Source organism: Gobius niger, assembly GCF_951799975.1.
Source record: "Gobius niger genome assembly, chromosome: 19".
In the NCBI taxonomy this organism is placed as follows: Eukaryota; Metazoa; Chordata; class Actinopteri; order Gobiiformes; family Gobiidae; genus Gobius; species Gobius niger.
This window is the reverse complement of record NC_136870.1, coordinates 25,950,452-25,965,948: the sequence shown is the minus strand read 5'-3', so window position 1 is coordinate 25,965,948 and position 15,497 is coordinate 25,950,452. Positions and strand designations below refer to the sequence as shown.

General features: G+C 40.4%; 2 protein-coding genes across 2 annotated transcripts in view; both read left to right on the top strand.

Annotated features, from left to right (window-relative positions):
* Positions 1-6,565, top strand: LOC306978595 (5-hydroxytryptamine receptor 3A-like). The gene is made up of 9 exons (XM_079577235.1): positions 1-128; positions 306-350; positions 633-742; positions 2,061-2,230; positions 3,892-4,052; positions 4,152-4,362; positions 4,878-5,012; positions 6,048-6,127; positions 6,341-6,565. The coding sequence occupies exons 1-9, from the start codon at positions 30-32 to the stop codon at positions 6,554-6,556; spliced, it is 1,227 nt and encodes a 408-aa protein (XP_079433361.1). The 5' UTR covers positions 1-29; the 3' UTR covers positions 6,557-6,565.
* A 5,418-nt stretch (positions 6,566-11,983) lies between these two features.
* The window catches only part of LOC306978576 (5-hydroxytryptamine receptor 3A-like), a 40,116-nt gene continuing 36,602 nt past the window's right edge, over positions 11,984-15,497 (top strand). Inside the window, exon 1 of the mRNA XM_079577212.1 lies at positions 11,984-12,063. Coding sequence (XP_079433338.1) covers positions 12,027-12,063 — 37 coding nt within the window. The 5' untranslated portion in view covers positions 11,984-12,026. The remainder of the gene's footprint in view (positions 12,064-15,497) is intronic.

The following is a 15,497-nucleotide window of genomic DNA, read 5'->3' as shown; positions in this document are numbered from 1 at the left end:
AGGACGTTCTGGACCATCTGAACCTCACCATGAGTAACGATGTGTTCAGATTGACCCGCCCCGTGCTCGACCACACCCGGCCCACCGAGATCGAGCTCAAACTCGTCCTGTTCTCCATCCTGGCCATGGTACGAAGCAGCATCATCATCATCATCAGCTGCAGGTCGATGAAACATCGGCCATCGAAACCAAGCCACATGATTTAGTGTTGCATCACGTGTTTGCAGTAGTACTGCAGTAGTACTAACAGTAATAGTAGTTACAGCAGTTCATCTGACACATAACTGTAAAACTGTCTTTTCCAGATTGAGAAAACTCAGACCTTCATTCCTTTTGTCTGGGCCCATATGGTGAGTGACTCCAGCACTAAACTGAATATTTAACACGTAGTGTTTATTATAGGCCTCAGCGGCTCTGAGAGCGGTAAAGAAAAGTGAGCAGAACACCCTCAAACACTCACGCTCTGACGTCATCATGCACATCCAAGAGATCAGAGTGCACCCGCTTTACGAAGAGTTTAATTTTATGTTACCCATATCAAAATGTACTTCTCTTTCCCCCAATGAACATTGTGCAGGTGGTGAGTCCGTCAATCGCTGTTTTGCAGCTTTATTTCCTGTGTTTTCTTTCAGACCTGGACAAATGAGCGGATTCACTGGGACCCGGATCAGTTCTGTGGAATCTCCCAGATCGCGGTCCCTCGAGAGATGCTGTGGATGCCAGACCTTTTTATCTACGAAATGTAAATATCTGCCTCCTCTGCTCCGGCGGACCACGTCCTCCGCTCCACCAGGGGCTGCTCAATCCAAACATTTATCACACATTTATCAGAGAGCCAGAAGCCTCTGAGTGACACTAACCTGTTCCCACAGCCGAGGCCACGTGTGTTTTAATAAAGCTAAACTAATATTTGTGGTCCACAGATGGCAAAGATAATACAGAAGCACAGGTTTATGAGGAGATCAAATTCACTTTGTTATAACACCGACATCTCAGAGGCTCAGGAGGCTCAGCTGCAGCAGAGGAGAGACCTTGGGCACAGATTGGCAGCCTCAGCCCCTGCGGCAGCAAGAATAATGGTGGCAATGACTCTCAAAACATTAGGTAGCCAGTTATGGAGAGCAATATCAAAACTACCGTAAATTCTCTAATACTGGCCTGTATTCCATTAGCGGCCGGGTCTCTGACAGAGGCCGGGTCTTTAACAGAGGCCGGGTTCGCGGCTGGCGGAGGAAAATTAAAGCCGGTCTCTAAAACAGGCCGAGGCTTTTATTAGAAACTATAGCGGTAGAAATATTATAAAAATATAAATGATAACTTACGTGCAGGAAGTAAACAAAGATTTAGCCACTTTTCAAACCTCCTGTGACGATATTTGGAAACAGGACAAACAACAAATGCTGTGTGACCCTCCAGGGTTTTAATAAAGTCACCATCGCGTCTTCAAAGCACGTCCAGCTGCTCCGTGTGCAGGTCAGTCCCACGCCTCAAAATAACTCCTCCCATCAGCGCGAGCGTCTCGTCTTCTCTCGGGTCAGTCTCATGATTGATCACAAACACAAACGCTCCGTCTAAACTCGCCTTTTACACAAGATAACAACAAATAATCCGGTTCGCGGTGAAAATGAAACAGAAACCTGCAGTGACATTGATGTCAAAGCTCCGCTAACAGCAACGAAACACTTCCTGTTGTCCCGACAAAATAAAAGGCGTCAATGTTCCAGCCGCTGGGAGAGGGTTTGAAATGTTAATTAATAAATGAACCTAATATTTTAGGTGCAAATGGACACAAATCTCGTTTTTCTTCGTTTTCCTGGTCGTCCGTTTTGCTCAAATAGAAATAAAGGCCTGTCTCTAATTGTGGCCTGGTTCCAATAAAGGCCTGGTCCTGGATGCGCTTGAGTAAATAAAGGCCCCGGCCTATATTAGAGCATGTACGGTATGTGCACAATAGGGGACAGCAGGGGGAGTGAAGTGGAGAGTTCAGCCTGGTGGATGGAGCGTCAGTGAGATAGACCTGTCTCTGATGAAGAGGATGTGTGTCGTGTGTTTGTCTCCAGGACAGAGAAGGACAGCTCGCCGAGGAACCCGTACATCGTGATGTATTCTAACGGGACGGTGATGTCGGAGGAGGACATGCGGGTGGTCAGCTCCTGCAAGATGTGCATGCACAAGTTTCCCTTCGACACGCAGCGCTGCAACCTGACTGTGGGCTCAGCCATCCACACCGGTGAGGCCAAACACAACGACCTGTCCCTCAAACACCAGCTCTGATGGATCTGACATTCTGTCCTTTCATTTCTTTCAATCATTTGGCCAAATGAAGACATGGTTTTAAGTTCCTTTGCACTTTTATACATTAAGGCAGACTGATACTAAGACTGTTACCGTTTTGTAAAAGATAATGTAGAGAACGCTGGTCATTATTAGGAAAATAAACACCTTCAGTACCTGTCGGTATTCATCCCGTTTATCATCCCGTTTATTATCCCGTTTATTATCCCGTTTATTATCCCGCTTATTATCCCGTTTATTATCCCGTTTATTATCCCGTTTATTATCCCGTTTATTATCCCGCTTATTATCCCGTTTATTATCCCGTTTATTATCCCGTTTATTATCCCGCTTATTATCCCGTTTATTATCCCGCTTATTATCCCGCTTATTATCCCGTTTATTATCCCGTTTATTATCCCGTTTATTATCCCGCTTATTATCCCGTTTATTATCCCGTTTATTATCCCGTTTATTATCCCGCTTATTATCCCGTTTATTATACGGCCATTTGCCAATTGAACACACGATACAATCTTCATACACTTTTATCAAGGCCGAAAGGTTTATTTAATGATTTCCCAAAAGTTTGCGCATTGCTTGGCAACGTTTGGCTAGGCTAGTAGCAGCAAGGCTAGTAGCTAGCCTAGCTTCTTAGTTGAAGGTGCAGTTGGAGGAATGGTGGTGCATCTCTGGGTGAGAGTGTCCTTTAATACTACTGGAGTGATATGAAAGACCTGTTTCACAAGCACAAACTCCGTTGCCATTGGCAGCGGTCATTATTTTTTCAGACGTCCTCCATCAGAAAATAATGACCGGTAGAACATTGGAAAATCCCATTCAATCAATGGAGTGTTCTAATTGCATAATTGTTTAATATGCCTTAAACAATGGTATTTTCCACCAAAAAATGCCTAATGAATAAAAAAAACACAGGCTGAACGCCTACGGTATGCCAATGTAGCACATTGATGGTTAGCTACATGAAGCATAAACAATGAACTAAACAGGTTTCTGGTATGTTAAAGGAACTATACAGAGTTTAAAAATGTTTAAATTAAGTATTTTCCTCCCTACATGTTCCTCCATGTCCTTATGTGTAGAATGACCTGTTCACCACAACTGCCTCTAAAATCCTGCACTGTCACTCAGAAAGGTGTTAATTCGAGTCCGAAGTGCCGTCATGCACGAGCTTAATATAGAAGCTGCAGTTACACGTATGACCTGAGGTGGCAGTAGTGAGTATAAAATGACGAACTTGCATCCAGTCCCTTTAACGTCACATCAACAGTTCAGATAACTATAGCATAAAGAACGTGCATTCAGAATCACTGAAATCCATTGAAATCGTAAAGGCGTAACTGCACCGTCAAGCCTCTCCCGGCAGCACGTTTTCTCTTATTTGTGGCTCGAGCTTTTAGCCCATGATTAGCTTTATCAGTTTGTTTTCTTCACATACTTCTCATGAATATTGCAGTGATGGAGGATCTTTGTTTGATTATGTAAGAGGTGGTTCATATTATTTCATGGTGAAGATAATATATTTGTATTAATAAATGACCTGCAGTGTTTGCGAGTTGTTAACTGTGGTTTGGATTTTCTCTGTTGCGTCGTCAGTGGATGAGATGATCATTCGTTCCTCCTTCGACTCGACGCGGATCACGGAGTTCACCAAAGAGGTTCTGTGGAGTCAGGGCGAGTGGGAGTTCAAACACCTGGCCGTCGACAACCGCAACTTCTCTTACGGCGACCGACAGTGGGACACGCTGGTTTACACGGTACAAAACGCCCTAATGTCTCCTGTGGAAAACATAGCCTCAGTAAACCTCCTCAAAACATGTGCCTTTCACTCTTTCTCTGACCTCTCTCTCCTGTAGTTCACCATGAAACGGCGCCCCCTGCTGCATGTCCTGAACCTGCTGGTGCCCATCATTTTCTTCCTGATTTTAGACCTGGCTTCGTTCTTCGTGGCGGACCATCGCGGAGAGAAACTGGGCTTTAAGGTCACGGTGCTGTTGGCCATCTCGGTGTTACTGCTCATCCTCAACGACATCCTGCCGTCCACGTCCAACGACACACCCCTCATAGGTACCAAACATTACCCCCTCACGTCCAACGACACGCCCCTCATAGGTACCAAACATTACCCTCGAGTACCAACGACACGCCCCTCATAGGTACCAAACATTACCCCCCACGTTCAACGACACGCCCCTCATAGGTACCAAACATTACCCTTGAGTACCAACGACACGCCCCTCATAGGTACCAAACAATACCCTCGAGTACCAACGACACGCCCCTCATAGGTACCAAACATTACCCTCGAGAACCAAAGACACGCCCCTCATAGGTACCAAACATGACCCTCGAGTACCAACGACACGCCCCTCATAGGTACCAAACATTACCCTCGAGTACCAACGACACGCCCCTCATACTGTAGGTACCAAACATTACGAAAATACCACGGTAAGATAACAGACCACGGTAAGTATCAGGCTAAACGGTTCGGTTCATCCTTAAAGTCTTGAAAGAACTCGTGACGTTCTATCACTATTGAAACTACTATCTCTGAAAAGGTAATCCTCCTCCCCTCTCAGCGACCTACTGCATCGTGATCTTCGGCCTGATGCTGCTGAGCGTCTTGGAGACGATTTTGGTCACGTTTCTGTTGGACCTGAGTCAGAACAAGCGACAGACGCATAAAGAGGAGAAACTCAACAACAGGAGCACAGGTGAGTCTCGTTCTTTACAGTGAAATGAACTCACGTATCTCAATGAGGTGACGAACTGCACCTGATTAAAAAGCGCTCATATCATACAGTATATACATTTAGTTTAGTTTTTGTTTAGTTCCAAACTTTCCTTTAGTTTGAAAGAAAGAGTTGTCCAATGTGCGGGAAAAGTAAAGCCTCGTCAGAGTTTAGGCTCCTCCTCAAAAGCACCATTTCTCACCCTTACTATTAAAGGAACAGGCCACCATTTTTCCACACTGAGATATGTTCTTACCTGAGCTTAGACGAGTTCAAGTGGAAAAAGATGGATGGATGGATGGACGTTTTCACTATTTAAATATGGCTACGTGAAGATACTACAGCGCAGATGTCGAACTACTCCTGGTATTATTACGCCTTACAATATAGTTCCCCCTTTTATCCGCTTAGAAAATCCACATTGTGTAATTTTACTTTGTCATGTAACACTTCATGCAACCATATTTAAATAGGGAAAAAGAGCTTGGTAGCTTCTATCTTCACCTGGTTTGAAGCTATAGTGGAGAGAGGGAGAGGCTAAATGCTTTATGTGACTGAGGGCACGCGTGAAGGTCAGACAGGTACACATGAACTCGTCTAAGCTCAGGTAAGAACATATCTCAGTATGTAAAAACGGTGGCCTGTTCCTTTAATGTGTGCGGCTTAGGGTTGGGTCGGGTTTGATTTTCGTTGGGTCGGGCCTGGTAAATGTTATGTTATTCAGGATTAGAGTGAGAGAGAGATTTCCCCCCATTCAAAACTGGGATCGCTCGCCACACAAGCCAATCGTGTCTTTTTCCCCCATGTTGAATAGTTAAAAGTCTATGTAAATTAAATCGACCAATCATCATTGAGGTGATAGACTTTGAGCTTTTCCACACATGACCAAAAGTCTAGTTCAAAAAGAAACCCCGTACGGAGCTTGTGTTAAACCGGGTCACCCTAGTCAAGATTCTAGTCACTCACTTTTCATTCAATAACAACGATGAATTAAAAGTTCCGTTTCCTCTCCCTCAGACGACAGCAGCCTGAACGTGCAGGACAGTCACAACGACTTTGACCAAAAACAAAACGAGCTGCTCCGCGTCTCTGAAGTGGTAAGAACATCACCCATTTACAGTCATAGTGAAGTAAAATCTATGCTCAGTGATAAATCTCTAAGGAAGAGACTTTTGACGTGAAGATCAGTCTGTCTTGATTGGCCGTCAGCAGTCTTGCCGTGGCCTGGGGCAAGAAGGTTTCACACTGTGGTTTATGGCGCCCCCTGCTGCTCACCCCCCTCACCCTGCCCCCCCGTCTGTGTGTCTCAGGTGACCCCCGGCCTGCGCTCCTCGGACTCCCAGCTCCTGGCCTCCATCCTGGAGCAGGTCCATCGGCTGCAGAGGTCGGTGAGCGCGGCGCCGGACGGCCCTCGCCCTCACCCCGGCTCCGTCTGGGCCAAACGCATCAACGCCGCCTTCATCAGCCTCTACATCCTGGTGGTGGCGCTGTTCCTGCCGTTCATGTACAGGCAGTGGACGAGCTGAGCCAAGATGAAGACGAGGAAACAGATCATGTAGAAATATCCGCTTGCTGTAGAACGATGGGCCTCATTCTTCTCCCCGTGTCTGCTCCTGTTTCCCCTCATTGACCTAAAACATGCACAATAGGCCACTTTCTCGCATTCCTGTCTCTCTTTTTTTGTGCGAACTTGACTTTTCTGAGCTTTTATTCGTGCTATAAAGTTTTCTCTCGTCAAAAACATGAAGCTGGAGTGTTTTTTTTCTTCTTCTTCAGTCACACAGTTTGACACACATCTTTATTCCATCTGTACTTCCTGGATTACACTGCAAAACTGTCCCTGGCATTGATGTCGAGCTGATGATTTTGGATTTAAACTAAAAGGTCACAGCCTATAAAGATACAAATGCCGATGCCAATGGAACAAGCATAAAACCCACTTGAAATGATACAATATGATCTGAGTTAAGAGAATCATGACTTGTTCTATTGGTGACAAGATGTTTTATCTGAGACCAAATCTACTCAAACTTTAGATTGAATCTCTTAATTCAAGTGGGTTTCTGTCATTACTTCCTTAAAATTATTATTATTTTTCCAGGGCACTTTCTACAAATGTCAGAGTTGTGCATGGTATGACCTCATTGGGTTTATTGACAGTATTTCTCCCATTTAATTAAAAAAAATGTTAAAGTACTTTCTGATTTGTGTCATAATGTTTCTCAAAATCATCCTGAGGGCCAGAGGTTCTGTGCTGAAGGGCCGGATTTGGCCCCCAGACCTGACGTTGCCTACCCCTGAACTAGACTGATATGTTTGGCTGTTTTTTTCCAAATGTCTGGCCTATGTTCCTGTAAACATTGATTTCATTACTTTTTGATAGTTTTTATGTGACGCCATTGCCCCCGGACGGATTGCGTTTAATGCTCTTTTGTCACTGATTAGCGCTTAGCTCATCTAATCATTTAAAGGGATAGTTCACTGTTCTTCCACACTGAGATATGTTCTTACCTGAGCTTAGACGTTTAAAAGAGGAGAAGATTCAGAGACATTTATTAAGGAAAACGTTCGACACAGTGGCTGAAGCTCCGGCGCAGACAGAACCTCCAGAACCACGATGTTAGAGCTGATTAATGACAGAAATATTGGGGCTTTTCGGTTCTCAGTTCTTAAGGCGTTCTCTCAGAAGTTACTGCATTTAGAGGTTATTTTCCGCAGCCACACAGACTCTGCTTTCATCTACTTTGAGCCGGGGCGAATCCGAGTATACAGGGGCTGGGGCATTACAGGGGAACCACTGACAGAAACACTGCCAGAAACTAACAAGAATATAAATATTATTTTATATTTCCATACCATCCCGCCTTTGCTCTGCCCAATCCCGTCAGACCTTGGAAGCTCAGCAGGGAAGGGCCTGGCAGGACTTGGATGGGAGACCGTTTGGGAACATAATTCTGTCCAAGTAATTTTGTACATAGACTGGAGCATTTAAAATGGATTTTTTTATTTTATATTTTATGGCGATTTGAATATTAATTAGACTTTAAATCCAAATCCATTAGATTTTAGCCACATTTTTTTTAAATCGCTAAATCTTGATAAAGCACTTTATATTTTCAAGTAGATTAAACACATTTTGAAAAGATTTAGGCTTAAAGGAACAGGCCACCGTTTTTACATACAGAGATATGTTCTTACCTGAGCTTAGACGAGTAGTTCGGCGTCCGCGCAGTAAAGTGGAGATATTACTGCGCAGATTTCAAACTACTCCTGGTATTATTACGCCTTACAATATAGTTCCCCCTTTTATATGCTTAGAAAATCCACATTGTTTGATTTGGTGTAATTATACTCTGTAGTGTAACACTTCACGTGACCATATTTAACCTCTTAACTCCCACCCGAACATGTTTTCTCCATATTCTCCAAATCTAAAAAAAAGACAAAAATCCAGCAAAAAAGTGACAAAAATCCAGCAAAAAAAAGACAAAAATCCAGTAAAAAAAGTGACAAAAACCCAGCAAAAAAGTGTCAAAAATCCAGCGGAAAAAAGTGACAAAAATCCAGCAGAAAAAAGACAAAAATCCTGCAAAAAATGACAAAAATCCTGCAAAAAAGTGACAAAAATCCAGCGGAAAAAAGTGACAAAAATCCAGCAAAAAAAAGACAAAAATCCAGCAGAAAAAAGACAAAAATCCAGCAAAAAAAAGACAAAAATCCAGCAGAAAAAAGACAAAAATCCAGCAGAAAAAAAGACAAAAATCCAGCAGAAAAAAAGACAAAAATCCAGCGGAAAAAAGTGACAAAAATCCAGCAAAAAAAAGACAAAAATACAGCAAAAAAGTGTCAAAAATCCAGCGGAAAAAGTGACAAAAATCCAGCAGAAAAAAGACAAAAATCCTGCAAAAAATGACAAAAATCCTGCAAAAAAGTGACAAAAATCCAGCGGAAAAAAGTGACAAAAATCCAGCAAAAAAAAGACAAAAATCCAGCAGAAAAAGTGACAAAAATCCAGCAAAAAAAAGACAAAAATCCAGCAGAAAAAAGACAAAAATCCAGCAGAAAAAAAGACAAAAATCCAGCAGAAAAAAAGACAAAAATCCAGCGGAAAAAAGTGACAAAAATCCAGCAAAAAAAAGACAAAAATACAGCAAAAAAGTGTCAAAAATCCAGCAGAAAAAAGTGACAAAAATCCAGCAAAAAAAAGACAAAAATCCAGCGGAAAAAAGTGTCAAAAATCCAGCAGAAAAAAGACAAAAATACAGCAGAAAAAAAGACAAAAATCCTGCAGAAAAAAGACAAAAATCCAGCAGAAAAAAAGACAAAAATCCAGCAAAAAAGTGACAAAAATCCAGCGGAAAAAAGTGACAAAAATCCAGCAAAAAAAGACAAAAATCCAGCAGAAAAAATGACAAAAATCCAGCAGAAAAAAGACAAAAATCCAGCAGAAAAAAAGACAAAAATCCAGCAAAAAAAGTGACAAAAATCCAGCAGAAAAAAGACAAAAATCCAGCAAAAAAGTGACAAAAATCCAGCAAAAAATGACTAAAATCCAGCAAAAAATGACAAAAATCCAGCAGAAAAAATGACAAAAATACAGCAGAAAAAATGACAAAAATCCAGCTGAAAAAATTACAAAAATCCAGCAAAAAAAAAGACAAAAATCCAGCAAAAAATGACTAAAATCCAGCAAAAAAAAAGACAAAAATCCAGCAAAAAATGACAAAAATCCAGCAGAAAAAAGACAAAAATCCAGCAGAAAAAAAGACAAAAATCCAGCAGAAAAAAAGACTAAAATCCAGCGGAAAAAAGTGACAAAAATCCAGCAAAAAAAAGACAAAAATCCAGCGGAAAAAAGTGTCAAAAATCCAGCAGAAAAAAGACAAAAATCCAGCAGAAAAAAAGACAAAAATCCAGCAAAAAAGTGACAAAAATCCAGCGGAAAAAAGTGACAAAAATCCAGCAAAAAAAGACAAAAATCCAGCAGAAAAAATGACAAAAATCCAGCAGAAAAAAGACAAAAATCCAGCAGAAAAAAAGACAAAAATCCAGCAGAAAAAAAGACAAAAATCCAGCAGAAAAGTGACAAAAATCCAGCAAAAAAAGTGACAAAAATCCAGCAGAAAAAAGACAAAAATCCAGCAAAAAAGTGACAAAAATCCAGCAAAAAATGACTAAAATCCAGCAAAAAATGACAAAAATCCAGCAGAAAAAATGACAAAAACCCAGCAGAAAAAATGACAAAAATCCAGCAGAAAAAATGACAAAAATCCAGCAGAAAAAATGACAAAAATCCAGCTGAAAAAAATACAAAAATCCAGCAAAAAGGAGACAAAAATCCAGCAAAAAAGTGACAAAAATCCAGCGGAAAAAAGTGACAAAAATCCAGCAAAAAAAAAGACAAAAATCCAGCAAAAAATGACTAAAATCCAGCAAAAAATGACAAAAATCCAGCAGAAAAAATGACAAAAACCCAGCAGAAAAAATGACAAAAATCCAGCAGAAAAAATGACAAAAATCCAGCAGAAAAAATGACAAAAACCCAGCAGAAAAAATGACAAAAATCCAGCAAAAAAGTAATAAAAAAGTGACAAAAACACATAAGGGAAATAAAAAGTGACGACAATGGCATAGAGGAGGGAATAGATTCGGTTTTGGCGGGTGACAAGAGGTTAAATAGTGAAAACGTGGAAGAGCTTGGCAGCTTTTATCTTCACCTGGTCTGGAGCTATAGAGGAGGAGAGGCTAAATGCTAACGCTGTCTGTGTTTACGTGACTAAGGACACGCGTGAAGACCAGACAGGTAACACATGAACTCGTCTAAGCTCAGGTAAGAACATATCTCAGTGTGGAAAAGCGGTGCCTGTTCCTTTAAATGTGAAAAGACTTTATAGGTGAAAATGGTCCTCCCTCCAGAGTAGGTTAGAAAGAGCTCCTTCTTCATGTGACCGGGTGGAAGGTTTAGCTTAGCACAGTAGCAGATATTAACCCCTTAAATCCCACCTGAACCGAGCACATTTTCTCCAGTTTGGCTTTACCCCAATCCAAAAGCTTAAAAGGTGTGAAAATAGCGACAGAACTGAGATTAAAAACAATGATGACAAACATGTGACAAAAAAGTGAGAAACTTTGACAAAAAAGTGACGAAAAAAAGACAAAAATGACACAAAAAAAGACAAAAAATTTACAAAAAATGACAAAAAAAATGATAAAAATGTGACAAAAATTTGACTAAAATTTGACAAGAAATGAAAAAAAAATTTGATAAAAAATTGACAAAAAAAAGACAAAAAAATTTGACAAAAATGTGACAAAAAAGGGAGAAACTTTGATAAAAAAGTGACGAAAAAATGACAAAAATGACACCAAAAAAGACAAAAAATTTACAAAAAATTTACAAAAAATTTACAAAAAAATGACAAAAATGTGACAAAAAAGGAAGAAACTTTGACAAAAAAGTGACTAAAAAATGACAAAAATGACACAAAAAAAGACAAAACATTTACCAAAATGACAAAAAAAAATGACAAAAATGTGATTAAAATTTGATAAAAAAAAGAGGCAAGTCTTTCCAATAGTTTTAAATAATGTATTTCCAGAATAATAAGTTTGTATTTTTCAGTCTTTTCCGTTCCGGTCAGTTTATGACCTTAAAGCAAAGTAAACAGGTGGGTTAAGGAATCCGGATTTTCAGCCTCTTTTCTTGGGCCCGTCTCCCCCCTCCCCCCCCCCCCCCCCCCCCCTCCCTCCCTCTCCTCCCTCCCTCCTCCCTCCCTCCTCCCTCCCCCGTTTATTACTTTGCCGCCGGACGGAGAAAAGGCCCATTATTGCGACCGCATAATCACATTCATGCAGCACATTTATCATAAGCCATTACAGATACTCGATCCCCGGACTCCTCCCGGAAACAGATGTTTTTGGTTTAGTCCGTTTGAGGCGGCGGCGGCGAGGCGACGGCGAGGCGCTCACACGCAGAGCAAACAGGTGCATAGAGACATGGCCGCCTTCTGGATCTTCCTGCTGCTCTTCGCGGGTAAGGACCACGCTCACATATTACACCTTTTTACCACTCGATTAAAGCTTCATTATGTGATAAATATAAGTCCAGACGCTGCTGCTGAAGAGGAGGGGGTGAATTACAAGTCTTATTTCATTTACTTTGTTTGATTTTTTATTCTTTAATTTGTAGATAAAGTGAAGGTGTTTTCAGAGAGAGGACTTTGGGTCGTGTTTAGTTTTTGAAGACTCTAACAGACCATAAATAATTCTCATTTTGCTTCGGGTTTTGGGTTCAACCAAGTTCATTTTCTCTCTGATCTTTGTAAGATTTTATTCGGACCATAAACAAAACATAAAAACACAAACTCATACGAACTCAAAACACAGCCTGCCATGATCGAGGCAGTCGTGAGCTCAGTTTCAGATGTACAGCTCAACACATTTACGTCTTAGTACAAACAATTTTGTTCTACCTTTTACACATTTTACACATTCTGAAAAGGAGTGGGGGGAAGTAAACACTTATTTAGTCCCACCCCTTTTAAGAACTGTCAGTCTCTTGTTCTGTTTACTTTTTAGGCTTCCTTAAAACAGTAATTTGAGCACTGATCTAAATCAAGTTGTCATATACAGTGTGAATACTCCCTACCAATCAACATCAGGTTTACAACACAACAGCTGAACATGAAAAGTCAGAGATTTTCTTCCGATACTTAGAGAATATCCATTCTTTGTATTGATATCTAAACTGTCTGATCGTTTGAGGTCTTCGTGTAATTTATTCCATATTTTAGGACCACAAACGGACACACAAAAACGTTTTCTGGAAGTCCCGGCATGGGCAGTTTTAAAGTGATCCAAGCCCCTTAAATTATATTTTCCTTCTCTTTCAGAAATCAACTGCTGAATTTTTATAGGTCGTTGCTTATTTTTAGCTTTGTGCATTAACTGAGCAGTTTTAAAAGTGATCATGTCTTGAAGTTTTAGAATCTTGGCTTTAATAAACAGTGGATTGGTCTCGGTAAAAAGCGTTATAAATTGTTCTTTTTGCTCTTTTTTGAAGGATGAATATTGGTTGTAAAGTAGTTTTATAATTATTACCCCAAATTTCAGCACAATATGTCAAGTAAGGCGAGAGAAGAGTAATATGTCAAGAGAAGAGTAATATGTCAAGAGAAGAGTAAAGCGTTTGTGAAGCCCTTGAATTTAAGACATGCTTTGCCTTGCTTATCACAGCTATACTTTTTGCTACTTTTTTATGTATATATTGAATATGCGCTTTCCAGTTTATTTTTTCCTCTATAATGACGCCAAAGAATTTTATCTCTTTGTACCGTCTTTACCCAAATCTAAAAGGTCACAACCCTATCGGCTTTTTGTCGCAATTTCGTCACATTTTTGTCAACGTCTAAACACCTTTTTTGCATTTTTTTCTGTTGCTCATCTGTTGCTCTTATTTTTGTGGCTATTTTGATGCTTTTTTCAAGAAAATCAATGTAAATGCCATCTTGTAAATGGTCAATCCAGGTGTATATAATCTTTTTCTTTTTGCTGTTTCCTTGTCGTTGTTTTGTTCCACTATAGTCCTTGTGAAATGAGAGTTTTTATTGTATTGATTTTGGCTCTTATAACCTCTTGCTTCCTTTTGAACAGCTCAAATAAACTAATAAAATAAAAAAGATTGGGTAAAGCTAAATTGGAGAAAATGTGCTTGTTTCAGGTGGGGTTTAAGGGGATTGATTTTAGTTTAGTTAATTTCAGTCAGTTTCTTCACACAGACGCGTGACTGAGACGGGTTAAAGCCAAACCCTGTTACAGCTTCATTAACTTAAAGCGCCTGCGTACACGCGTTATTGGTTACAGTCCCACATATGCATAGATTTGCCTCGAATCAATTAATTTTATTGTAAAGATTGTAAATTATCGTAAATTATAATAAGCATAAACAACCATTACTAGAATTATACATGTAAGGATTAAACAACTCGGAGCCGTGCGTTGGTTTTAATGCACGACACAGTGTTGTTCCTCCTGCATTATAACGTCTAACGCGGCTCCTCGTTGTTTAATCCGCTTATACCAGGGTCCCACAAACGTAACATTTATAATAAATGTTTTTTTTTCATTGACTAAACTCACTAAATATGCCAGACTACGGGACTATTTTGTGTGGGTTATTAGCCGGTCACTGAAGGCTGGTCTCAGAGCGAGTCATTCTCCGCAGCTATTACGAGGATCTCAGTCAGGCTCAACGACACAACATCAGCACAGAATCACAACACAACAGGACTAACCCGGAAACACTTTTCCCTGGAAGTAAACACCGATATGCGGCACTCGTGGGCAGGAGTTATTTCACTTTTACGCTGTTTAACCTGAAGCTAAAGCTAGCTAGCTCAACCAGCTCAACTGTTTCTGGAAACAGCTGCGGTGGAGTCGCTCACACCTGGGCCCCCCCAACTCAAACTTATGTTTGACTTTACTAATCCAGACAAATATGCTTCAATGCAGGATCATTTTATGTACGCCTGAAAATGATGAATAGCCTTAACCGTTTTCAATAGAAATGTAAAGCTCATATGTTATTAACAGTAGCTAACCTAGCTGCTCACTCTCCTCTACAAACATTTATCAAACAATTTGTTTTGGCCAAAAACGTTGAAATTAACACAAAATCCATCTCATACGTTCCTGTCAGTCACTAATTACGCCTTTATCTGATTCAGCTGTGTCATGCGTTGCTATGGCGACGCCACAGCGGAGTGAGCTAATGCTAACGGTTAGTTAGCGCTAGCTACGACTGCCGTTTTTTCACTTCTACTGAACAATCTGCTGTGAGAAAACATCCATATGAACCCGATTTACACTTGACTTTATTTATGTGATAAATAAGTTCATATTCCAACAGAAAATGGCTAAAAAGAGAGAAAAATTGTGATTCTATTTCCCCCTTGGCTAAGCCACGCCCCCTTCTATGATAAGACGCCGTCAGTATCTATTCCATACATTTACTCCTCCTTGATAAATATGAGTTCCTCTCAGATTATCGCCCTCTCTGGGTTTGAACCGTTCTTTAATACATTCAGGAAACTCATGGTTAAACGTGTTTAGATCAACTAAACCGTTTAATTTGAGTAGTTTTGATTTAATGAAACAGTACAGTATCTCCTGTGTTCGAATAAGCTTATAAAGATATTCAGTCTTACACAACGCTGCATTAAGAATATGATATTTTGTTGGCACTCTGACCATTTGTTTAATAGCAAAAGGATCAAGTTTTATGTTTTCCTACACTTTCTGAGAGCGTTTGAGGAGGAGCTGTAGATCAATGACGATTCTGATTATCGTCACAGCAGTGGTTAAATCACTTGAAGCCCATGAATAAGGTATGACTCTGAAGGTTGGATCGATAGAAATCCAATCGCGGTTTGAAACGAGCAGCGGGAGATGGATTTATTAAAGAAACAT